This window comes from Neodiprion lecontei, chromosome 1 (genome assembly GCF_021901455.1).
Source record: "Neodiprion lecontei isolate iyNeoLeco1 chromosome 1, iyNeoLeco1.1, whole genome shotgun sequence".
Lineage (NCBI taxonomy): Eukaryota > Metazoa > Arthropoda > Insecta > Hymenoptera > Diprionidae > Neodiprion > Neodiprion lecontei.
In genome coordinates, this window is record NC_060260.1 from 32697064 (window position 1) to 32709229 (window position 12166).

The 12166-nt window shown below is 36.7% G+C and overlaps 3 protein-coding genes across 9 annotated transcripts in view; all 3 read left to right on the top strand.

Moving 5' to 3' along the window:
- Nucleotides 1-6068, top strand: part of LOC107221971 (zinc finger protein 608) — a 96134-nt gene extending 90066 nt beyond the window's left edge. For all 6 annotated transcript variants that reach the window (XM_046745596.1, XM_046745570.1, XM_046745593.1 and 3 more), the window contains exon 5: nucleotides 1934-6068. Coding sequence is in view for 5 of the 6 variants with exons in the window: in XM_046745570.1 (XP_046601526.1) it covers nucleotides 1934-2013 (80 nt within the window). In the remaining variant the exon portion in view is untranslated. The remainder of the gene's footprint in view (nucleotides 1-1933) is intronic.
- A 530-nt stretch (nucleotides 6069-6598) lies between these two features.
- On the top strand, nucleotides 6599-8936 carry LOC107221969 (cytoplasmic tRNA 2-thiolation protein 2). Of its 2 annotated transcripts, XM_046745638.1 has the most exons (4): nucleotides 6599-6732; nucleotides 6821-6883; nucleotides 7149-7423; nucleotides 7555-8936. In XM_046745638.1, exons 2-4 carry the CDS (start codon nucleotides 6858-6860, stop codon nucleotides 8607-8609), a joined length of 1356 nt encoding a protein of 451 aa, XP_046601594.1. In that variant the 5' UTR covers nucleotides 6599-6732; nucleotides 6821-6857; the 3' UTR covers nucleotides 8610-8936. The 2 variants fall into 2 exon arrangements, with proteins under 2 accessions (XP_046601594.1, XP_015516644.2); XM_015661158.2 differs by having other exon boundaries at nucleotides 6647-6883.
- Nucleotides 8937-9905: 969 nt separating this feature from the next.
- LOC107221970 lies at nucleotides 9906-10205 on the top strand. The gene has a single exon (XM_015661159.2). The coding sequence runs from the start codon at nucleotides 9906-9908 to the stop codon at nucleotides 10203-10205; it is 300 nt and encodes a 99-aa protein (XP_015516645.1).
- Nucleotides 10206-12166: the final 1961 nt, after the last annotated feature.

Here is a 12166-nt window from a genome sequence, read left to right on the forward strand (position 1 = left end):
TATCAACGAGTAAAGAGAATTGAAAGATGAAACTCAATATCGACCAAGTGTAACTTATATAATAGAGCAAGCACTGCCAGGATTTCCTAATTCACAAATAATTTGGGACGCCAAATTACAAACGACGTACCTAATAATAATTCAACACCTCGAACTTGAAGACAGAGGACTGAGTTGAAGATGAGTTGAATCGTGTTACCTTACAACCGAGAAACGCTTAACGATGTAGAAATATACTACATGACCGCGTTTTCCCTTTACATATCCGTTGTGCTTGTATAGTAAATCGTAAACATTTGTAATTTTGATCTATAATGTAGCGTTTGATTTGATCGGCGACCTTAGGATGAAAGAAAAATGGAAATGAAATTTAAAAAGGAAAAGGAAGAAAAGGAAAAAAAAAATACTTATTCTAATTAAATGATAATTGTTTTATCGAGCGCGATTGCGTCGCCACTTGATAAACCGTTTCTCAATTTCTACATGTTTTTCCCTCGATACTAGAAATAACTTGACAAACGATTACGTCATCTACAATTCATGCCAGTCTGGCTATAATTATACCAATATAACTAAACCGAAGTAACACGCAAACGATACCGACTACGAAAAACGCGTATGTATCTGCAGGCTGATAATATATCCTGGGTGAACGGTTAAGCCCTTACTATCATTACTTCATCTATACGTTTATGGGCACGTCATTAGAAAGCGTCATGTACGCGCGTCCACGTGCTGTTAGTTTCAACGGCGTGAATTGAGTAACGTAATGAATATAATATGGGTTCGGAGAATGATTAAAGAATTTTTATCACATATAGTAATATCTTGCCGCGGTAACGTTATACACTCCGGTAATACAAACATACGTAGTATTATGCATGTAAATATATCTCAATAGATATATAATGTCACGATTCTCGTATCGTATCGTTGATATGAAACGTTACTCGTCTACAGTCAGTACATGCTAACTGCTGCAGAGCTAGCGCGACTTGACAATAAACCTGAAGATCAGTCGTGTCCAATAACCAGTCTCGTTTTCTTTTAATCTGCGTGGGCGTTCTTTCGTTCCGAGATTCTCTTCGAAAGCTGCCCTGTTAATTACACATTTTATTATGTTCGCTCTTTTACTAATTATTTATTATTACGCATGACAAGCGAAGTTCCGTACAAACATATAATTATTTACTCATGGTCTATATGTATATAGATATGTATGTATAGGCGGGATCGTGGAAGGGCAAAGTCGCCGTATAGTCTTGCTGAGGCCTTATTAACCAAGTTGCTTCCGAAGAGGGTTTTCACTTTGGTACGTCTCCGTAATTTCTTCACCGAAAGTTACCCCGGCGTACGTTTATACGCTTGCATATAACCAGGGGTGATTAAAACTTACGAACGCATCGCAAGTTTAATAAAAAAAAAAAAAAAACCATAACAAGAGTTTTAAACTTTCACAAAAATACGAGAATCTTAATTCTCTTCGACATTCACGACGGTTACTGCGATCAATCTTTCTATCCTCACGTGACAGTATATTATTTGTTAAAAATCGCGAGAAAATAAAAAGAAAAAAACACGAAAAAACAATTTCAACGATCTCGTAACTGCGTTGCCTTGATGATATCATTCCCGTTGTCGAGTCAACAAACTCACACACATGTATTATCACTATTAATATTATTTTGGAATAAAAAAAGTGTTTAATATGAAAAAATGCCGACCTCATTTGCGCGTGCGTAATAAATATTTCCGGACATTGCAACGGCAACGGAAGGACAGACGAACTCGTACGACAAAGGCATGGGCACGTGCAGTGACGCGATCGTTTGCTAGATCTTTAACCGCGTTGTTCCTTCCCACCTCGCAATAAGGTCTTAACGAAGGACTATGGAGTTGCATGGTAATCGACTGACTGCTGTATGTGTTGCAGCGGCAGTGCTAGCGACCCAGCAGGCTGCGGCTGTAGCCGCTTCGGTGATCTCGCCGATTTCCTCCTTCCCGCCTAAGTGACCCGCGGCCCCCGCGCTGGCAAATGCGGCAGGTAGCACGGCTCAAAATCACCACGCACATTCGGCAAGTGGAATCAACGGCGCGAGGCCCTAATGGAGATATCTAGTGGATTGCTTACGGATTGCCCCTAAGGATTTGGAAAGGCGCGCTTTTTGGGAAAAACTTTCTTTCGGAACTGACCGTTGTTTCCTTTCCTAGTTTTTATTTTTATTTTTATTTTCTTGCTTCTCTCCTTATGCTTTGAAAGAACACTTATTTTTAATTCGTTTTATTTTCACAGTCCTTTGATTATACACGACTCTGTCGATCCGAGGTCAGTGTGCGGTTAAAGTTTCAAAGGCTTATCTGTAATAACCTGCATATCAAGGTCTGTGTAAGAAGAAAAGAAAAACGTAATGATACTCGGGAACGTAATGCATTTATTTTAATTTATGTAATAACTGTAAACCGACCGGCATAACAATTATTACTATAATATATTGTATGTATACTATAGATATGTTGGCTGACCATTGTAAGAATTCTTTGTTGAGTCTTCGAACCCAAGTAGTCAGAAGAATAAAAATATATTATACAGACATATAACATACGGGGATTGATCGGTTGATTGATTGATTGATTGTTTGACGAATGGATGGATGGATGGATAAATGGATGGACGCCGAGAGTCGGGTGAAGTATAAATATATCAGAAGTTTTGTTATCACGACGGTAAACTCGTGTCGATGACGTAGAATTAACGTAATTTCTACGATATAATAGAGTGGGGCTATAGAGAGACCGCGACGTAGAAATTATATACTAATAATATTAATTATAATAATAATATTATGATAATAATGAATATTTAATAACTTACCTCGATCATGGCGTACACCGTATTCATATACTACCTTATATATACACACACACACACACACTCGCACGCATATTTATATATGTATATATAAACTATTGTGTGTGTATGCGTAAACGCGGGCTATATATCCGTGACGTTTTTGCATTATGTACGGCAGTATTTCAAGGACCCGAGAGCGTTGCAATTTGTGACGCGTGTCATTCCACCGCAATTTTGTAGTCTTGAAAGTATATTTTCAAGTATAACTTTCAGGAATGGGTGATGATAAAAAAAAGATGCGATAACGAGAATTAATATCGATGGGAAAATGGAGAGAAAAAGAAGTTATTCAAAATGGTAAAAAAATACGCCTGAGAGCTCTTAGAGGGTGTATCAGATGAAGTCTTAGGTGATGGAAGAAAGTATGTATGTAACAAATTGGATTACGTGTTTTCACGATAAGAGAATGAAAGAACCACTGGATTTCGGAGGATGGGAAAGATTAGATTGACAGAGAGCGCAAGAGCGAGAGCGAGCGTGTGTATGGGAGCGAGAGTGAGAGGTGCAACGCGTTTTCAAGACTACGGGGACGCCAGACGGGACCATAGACAATTCCAATGCTCCCTGCGGTCAGTGTAATGTAAACGGGCGACGGAATGATCATTAGATGAACAAGAAGAAAAATGAACTATTCGAAACGATTATTGATGATGTTTTTATCAATTTTATCTTGACTATACATATATTTTTAGACGGTAAATCATGTCGCTTCTGAAACTTTTACATGTACCTATACTGTACACATTGGCTGTTTTTATTTAAAGATTCGTCGCGCGAGCGTAGAATACATTTTTCCGTGTATCATTTTGATTTTCCTTTCCGCTGGTTTCACTTTTTTTCTTGCTTCTCTCTATCTTTTTTCCCTTTTTTTGTTTCAAATCTATAAATAAAATTCTTCACGAATCACCTATGGTAATGTAGAAATTCTGTAATAACGTAGGCATAAGGATTGAGGTTTTGTCGGTGTATAAAATTGCTAATTAATTCCTTCTTGATGTACATAGTGTATTAAAAATGATGCAACCCTTGAACCTGCCCCCCCCTTCAACAAAAAATTAATAAGATAAATAAACAAGTAAACAAATAAAATGAAATATAGTATATAGTAATGCTTAGATGTAAGTGAGGACATACATGTACGAAAACAGAAGTAAATAGAAACAAAGAACTTGCAAATGCGCAGAACTGTAATGTAATTTTTGCAAGTCCCGCTAGACTGAAGCTCGCGGATGTACACGCGTCCGGCTGAAGCAGAGCACTTGTGCATTACTCCGAATGAAATGATTCGCTGTTTCGCTGCTTCTGCACAAGTGGTTGTTGTCGGTACGGTCGCGACCGCGAGTTGACAAAAAGTGAAATTTTTAATAAATAATGGAAAATAAACCCGCCACCCGGATGAATGTATTTTATTGTAAAGAATAATGCAGACTTCGATTTTTGTAGAAAAAAAAGTAAATAAAAATTGCATAAACTTGCTAACTATCTCTTAGACAATTCAATTATATATTAATAATTATTATTGAAAACGATAAATATTACGAAACTACTCTGTAAGGTATATGATTCTAAATGAGAGATGCTAAGTATGTAATGTAAATCGAGACTAGAACGCTATTTGTTTACTAAAATAATAACGGTAGGTAGATTTGCGCGATTATATAGCGATATATGAGATACAGAGGAAGGGGAAATAAATGTGGTTGAAACAACGTGTTACGTATGAATATATATGCCTGTATACACATATATATGTGTGTGTGTGTATACACATGCATACATACGAATAAATAACTACATAATATTAGTTCAGTAATTATTATAATTATTATTTTATTATTATTGTATGATCATCACTACGACAGTTATTATCATCATTGTGATTATAAACAATCTTATTGTCTTTGTCATTATCATGATTGATTACTATTATTAAATTTATTACGTTCATCATTCTTATTATTTTGATTTTTATTCAAATTATTCATATAATTACAATTATGATTATTATTATTATTATTATTATTATTATTATTATTATTATTAATAGGGGAAAAACATATACACGTTGTACCCGCCCATGTAGACAAGTGAAAAAAAAATGATTGGACCGCATAGTGTTGCAAATTCCAAATCAAAAGAAGAGAAAAAAAGTTGAAAAAAAACCACTGAATAAAAAAGATTTTTTAAAGAAATACATTCGCTTCGCAACAGGCATTGATTAAACGGAGAAAAGGACGCCTCAGTTTTAGTGGGGCGCCCAGCGGCGGAAGGGTAGGCTTTAAAATATATGCTGGCGCTGTGCTGTGATTTTTATAAAAGGGGAAGAAACGAAATTTAAACAAAGAATACGAGAAGAAGTCGAACGGTAATCGAACAGAATGACAGGTTGCTGTTAATTGAGGAAACGAAGTTTTATGAAAATATACAGATAGCCTAAGTACCTGAACCCTACCCTATTCACGCCGCTGTTGCAATGGTAAAGAAATGTATTAATTGTATAGGCTGTACCATGTATTTGCTTTTAAATAAATTTAATGTAGATTGTTAATACGCTGCTACGAGTTGAGGCTGCCTCGATTTGTGGAACACGCTACGTGGAAAATAAGAGACGGGGTTACTTCCTTGCGCTGGCGTCGTGTGCTTTATTAAATCTGCGTAAACGTGTCGCCGCCAAATGGAGACAATCTCTAGCCAAAAAATATACATTCATAAGTAATACGTATTTACCGCAATGTTGCATAATGAATGAAACGCGGAATAATTGAACGGATTATATGAAACAAGGTGGACTGAGACAACGTAAAACATATACCTAGTACTAAATGAACTTTTTTTTTGGCATGTATAAAACTATGAAAGAAAGAAGAAGAAAAATCTTTAATTAAAAACTTGACTCGTTACGCTTTATATATAATATATATATATATGTATATCGCATATATACAAGTGACGTGTTAACGTACAGACGCAAATGAAGCAAGTACAGATTCGCAGGCATCTTGTCGTTACATTGTAAGATATTGTGTTCAGACTCCAGAATGTACTCTGACCCCCCCCCCCCCCCTCCCCCCTCCCCAGACTACTATATATTAAATATATTGTGCACTATGCTCCAAATTGTCCATACAAATAAATATATCGAAAAATCTCAAAAAAATCAAACAAAGAAACAAAATTTCTCTTCCGTACGTATACTTTAAACTATTCCTGCCACCTTCGTTCAAGCAATTTTTAAAGTGTTCGTCACTTGATGCAGGGGATAAAATGACGTAGCTCAGTTGACTGACAAAAAAAAAACCCAGAAACTCGGGTGATTTTTGTAAGTAATTAAATCGTTGATATTGCGATTCGGCAATGGGTGTAACGGTTGCGTTCATGCTTTCTTATGTGTTCTACAAGACAGCGAATTAATCGTCATGTACTTCGAAATAATGAAGGAAATGTGAGATAGGTTGGAAAACTTTTATTCTTGGCCATTATGCTTTCCGGTGAACTACAAATTTCCTAATTAACGTGATACATTAATAGTAAGAGTTAATATTGACTGATTTCTTATTTACTACATTTTTCCTCGAAGAATCGTAACCGAACGTATAGAATTGCTTGATTTAGTGATAATTAAGTGTTATCAGTGTCATCATGTTGATTCGGACATAAAATGCACGATTCAAACTAGTTCGTCCGCACGACACCACAACTCTGGTGGCGCCTCGGTAGCTCGCACGCCATTTGTACAGACTTCTGACGATACTCGATGAGTTACACTCTAGAGAGCAGCAGACAAGGTCCGGCACGTTCAACACTGGCGTTTAGAATGTAGTGTGTGTATTTAAAAACTTGTTTTGATTCTCCTTGTCTATAATTTTCTGTTCAATCTCTAACTCAACGAGAAATCATAACCATGTGTAGCGTCAACGATGCCGAATTCGAAACAGACGATGAGCTGATGCAACCGGACGAAGTACCGCAAACGTAAGTAATTTTACGTACCGAGCATGTGTCGTCTGGTCGCCAATGTGACAGCTGCAAAAAACATGAAATAATTGATCAAATTAGTTGCAATGTTATCATGGATTATTACCAACAGTTCTTATACTGTGTTGACAAAGCGAATAGCTCACGAAGAAAACTCCTGCAACTCAATTCCATTCTTGCTAACCTCTGTTATGCCGTCTTTGTTAAATGTGCATTTTATTATTTATCAATGGATCCATTTTTTTTTTTATGATTGTTTCAGTGAGGGTGCTATATGCAAAAAATGCAACGAGAATAATGCCGAAGTCGTACTCAGAGTTAAGGACACTTACTGCAGCACATGTTTTCTCGCTGCATCCACGCACAAATTCAGGGCCACCATTGGAAAATCCAAGCTAGTGAGACCGACTGATTCGATACTCATCGGACACTCAGGAAAGGCCGGATCCACAGTCCTTTTGCATTTGATCAAGGCAGGAATGAGCGAAGCTGTTCACAAAAGGCTCATGTACAAGACAACGGTACTCTATGTCGATGGTAATATGAAAATTCAATATTAAATTAAGCAGATTTATTTGCAAGTGTGCATTTTGTTCATTACTTCTCTATCGATGATATCGAACACGCAATTGTGAACGTGTGAATACTAGAATTTATTATCACTACAGACGGTGCGGTACTGGGTCAAACTGTAGACCAGCGAAAATCAACTATATCTGCAATTCGCGAACAAGTTCATGGTCTTGGCTTCACTGGATACGCAGTATCTTTGAACGAGTCATTGCACAGTTCTGAACCAAAGATTTATCCTTTGGATGAAGAGGCGGAAGATCTCAAAGGAGACTCGGATGTCGTCGATTTGTTCAACGCTGTATCGAGTTATACCTCAAAAGAAGAATTACTCCATAAATTGCGTCAGAAGTTATTGATTTCTGTTGCACGCTCCCTTGGATGTTGTAAAGTTTTCACAGCTGATGGTGCTACGGATTTGGCGATAACAATACTTAGTAACATAGCTTTGGGTCGAGGTGCACAGCTTCCATTGGATGTTGGTTTCGTTGATTCTAGGGAGCTGGACATAAAAATATTGAGACCCATGCGAGACTTTACCAGGAAGGAGCTGATCTATTATTTGAATTTTCACAAACTCGAGACCATCCAAACACCTGGTTTAACGACTAAGAAAGAACCTTATACGAGTATACAAAAACTAACTGAAAAATTTGTCACAGAATTGAATACAGAATTTTCGGGGACCGTTTCCGCGATATTTAGAACAGGTGAAAAACTAAGTATAGGCAATTTAGAAGCGAGTAATTTAATCGAGACATGCGCCCTGTGTAGGGCTCAGCTAGACACAGTATTTACGAACACTTCTTCTCTGCAGGCCACAGAGTTTTCCAAATTGATATCTGCAGAAGGGCCAAAGGGTAATATTGGCAAAGCCGCGTTTGAGCTAAAAAAATTTCCTTGTGTCATCGATGCAGCTGAGAATGTACCTTTACGTGATTCGAAAAATTGTGACAACTGTAGCTGTAGCAAAGGCAAAGAGAAATTTGAAATGTCTGCCAAGAATTTTGAGAAGTACCTGTGCTATGGGTGCAGATTAATATTTAAAGATCTGGACAAGCAACACAGCATTCCGGACTTTTTACAAAACTCCGTAAGGCAAAGAATATCTTTAGATGATATGCGAGAGGAGATAGCAGATTTTTTATTGTGATTAAAATATCTTGTTCAATAAGTTCGTTGTAAATAAACTATATCCATACCAAATCCTTGTTTGCTCGTGACGAGAATTAGTAGTAACAATAATTCCAAGTATTGGCGTTACTAATCGGCTGAATGACGGTAAAAAATATTTCTTTGCTCATAATTCAATCTGAAGCAGATTATTTATTTTTACAACTACAACTTTATACAGCTTCTGCAATGAGTTAAAAAAAAAATGATAACATCGTTAAGATCCTTCAATTTCTTCACAGTCTGCATTGAATCAAATTTTGCATGTAAATGTGAACGCGGTTTTCCGAACTGTGCTGAATGCAAATGCCGTAAATGTAAATCAGGACTTATGTATAACATATAAAACAGAAAATATTAACAATGTTCGAACAAGATTTTTTTTCACGTTTATATTATATCATGCTGAAATGCTTAGTTTTTTTATTGCTTTCGTAGAGTCTATTCTTAGGCACTATCTTCGAGAGTGAAAAAAGGAAAAAAACTTCGAGACATGCAGGTTCTAGTTTTCCACAGAGTCTTCTAGTGTGAGCTATTATATTATTTTGAATTCCACGAGCTTCCGGTGCCAACCGATGAGCAGAGCTAGTGTCTCTATAGCACGTCTGTAGTGACGTTTGCTATATTCGGAGAAACCTACGAAGTCAACGGTGAGTTTTTGCAATAAGTTGATACAAACTAATAAAATATCCCCGAACAATAAGATGGATTTATTACGATGATAGGATGCATTTATCAATCTTTTTCATCACAATTCACTTTGTTTATCGGGGTTATATAAGTTGTTGCATAAGCTCAGATACGTTGTTGAGGTTATGTTTTTCTTGCAAAATTCATCACGTTTATTCGGTTTCCTATTATAATACGTGTTATTCCTATTATAATACATTGTTCATTTGTCGTATAATCAAATAGATTGTATTATTTTTATTTCAACAACTTCTGAAGAATGAGCAAAACATATTCTTGTCATTGCTCAAATAACACCCTACGATTTTCTAATTTATTTTTGTACGGTAGTCGAATATTGACTCAATTTGAAAAAGTTTATTCATAAGGTTGCGGATCTGATAGTCATTCAGTTAGTTTCCTCGAGAATGTTTCTATATATCAGCTGTACACTACTTACACATAATTGACGTACAGGTTGTTGATATATTAATGAATTGCAACAATTTCAAAAGAGAGCCGAAGGTTTTAAGAAGCGAGGTACGAGTTAAATGAATTCTATTTGAAATGCCATTTACCGGATGTCATATGTTTCAGAGTTTCAATCATGGATTTTGCTCCGGCATTCCGCACACCCGTCATGGACTTGACAGGGTGTCTTATCAATGCTCAGCAATCGCATAGATGTAAAGATTACGAGCTGCATTTTTACGAATGCATGGAAGCTTATGGAATACCAAAGGGCTACAAAAAGTGTTCCGACATGTTTGAGGATTACCACGAGTGCTTAACACTTGGTAAGCAAAAGGCACGTGTCCAAGCCATCGCACAAGAGCAGGCTCGCCAATACAAGGAAGGAATTATTCCGAAACCGTATGCTGATCCCCCCAAAAGAGACAGCTATTGAAATCTAAGTATCAACATTAATAATGCTTAATCTGTAGTACTTGGCTTATCTGGAATAGACATAAAAAAAAAACATAGAATGACAGCTCTATACCGTGTCATTCGTTTCTTTGATAATAAAATTTATTCCTACCTAAGTAAATTCTGTTCGTCTTCCACTTCAGTTGCACCGTCAAAACATGTATATCGGGGTGTGAAGTAATATTTCTACAAAAGATACATCTCAAATACCATTTCAAACGAATATTATTGTTACAAATACGAAAAATTGACATACATTTTCAAATATTCATAATGGAAAGAGTAAATATTCCATTCTTCACTAAATGCCACCACACATTATTCCATTTCGGGAAATTCGGAAGATGAAAGCTTGCCGATTGGTTGATCACTGAAGGCCGAAGTGTTAACAAAGTCAGGATGAATACATTACGATACTTGATTGCCGGAGTAGTCTTCGGTAAGCCGTTCAAGGACGTAAACCAAAACCAATAAAATTTTCAAATCAAGAGCCTTGATCAAAACTAATCAAAACATCGCACTAGTTACATAACGGACAGTAAAGTTAACGTCTAGTGTCAATCGCGAACAATCTAAGTAAAATGAATCTAAACAATTTCACAGATGTTGGTAAGATGCTGCCGCGGATATTTCTAGCTTACATTTTGCTCTTCCTGATCGTCTTTGCCATCATTAGGATATTTTGCATTTGTCGCGACATATCTCGATCGATATTATGTCTAATACCTACTTCTCTAAACGAATGCGTACGTAGTAGGTACACATTATTTATTCTCCGGCTACCTCTGACTGACGGTCTTTCATTGAAGAACTATCACCTCACGAGCGAAATCGTCAAATTACGCAAGCTCATTGCCATGCCTGTGCAGTCGACGAGGATATATCGTTAATTGTGGATGTGTACGTTTGCATTTATTGACAAAAATCGTCCCCGTTATTGGGCGAACAATAATATTTGTATGCCTGTAAGTTGAGTGATGAAATAATTTCTAGCAATAAAAATAAATAAACAAACCAACGTTCGAGTGACTAAGAATTATGCTGTGAATTGTTTTGATCTCAAAGGTTGGCGAAAGGTGAGTCATTTTGATACGAAACATATTTTCTTACTATAAAGTGTTTCAAGTTACGCTGACACATTCTCTCGTTTCGGGCCGCGACGAGCCGGTGCCTTCGCACAGCATCAAGGAAACTGCATCTTATTACCCAATACGTACTCGGAAAAAGCATGGTGTTGGTATACCGTTTTCATAGCATACAAAGACATAATATAAAAGTATAATATCCCACTTGTGACGCGGAACGTCCATGTGCGTACTTGTGTCAGCATTGTGCAAACGTCCGTCAAGTCGAGTAAATTCTGAAAATACACGTACATCTTTCAAAAGAATATGGGATAATTCAACTCGTCCAGTTTTTTACATTCGCATTAATTCATTTATGTTTGTATGTAGTACATCGCCGGTGTCCGAAATTGGGCACATCACGCAGGTATAACTACAATCTTTGATATCCTCGTGTTTCACTCTCTATTCCTCTCTCATTTTTCGGTTAAAGATAGGTTTTAATTTCGACGATGTCGGAGAAAATTATACCCTTTCGTTAATAGCCGTCGGCGAACGAAACATCGAATTTTAATTCTCTACGATTTCACGCTACTTTGAACTTATGTACCTATGATAATTGCAGACTTGTTTACCATAAGAAGAAAAAGAGAAGAATAAAGTAAAACAGAAGTAGTGAAACAAAATAAAGTACAACGTGGATAAAAATGAGAACAATTCAGTAAATGTGAATGAGAATAACTTGATGCAATAGCTACTGGTTATTTCCTCTGAAAGGCCGAATGAATGAAACTCGGGCGTCGTAATGCAACACTGATGAACAATTTTTTTTACCAAACGATCCGCATGTCAAAAATGCGAAAAAGCCTTGACAGCC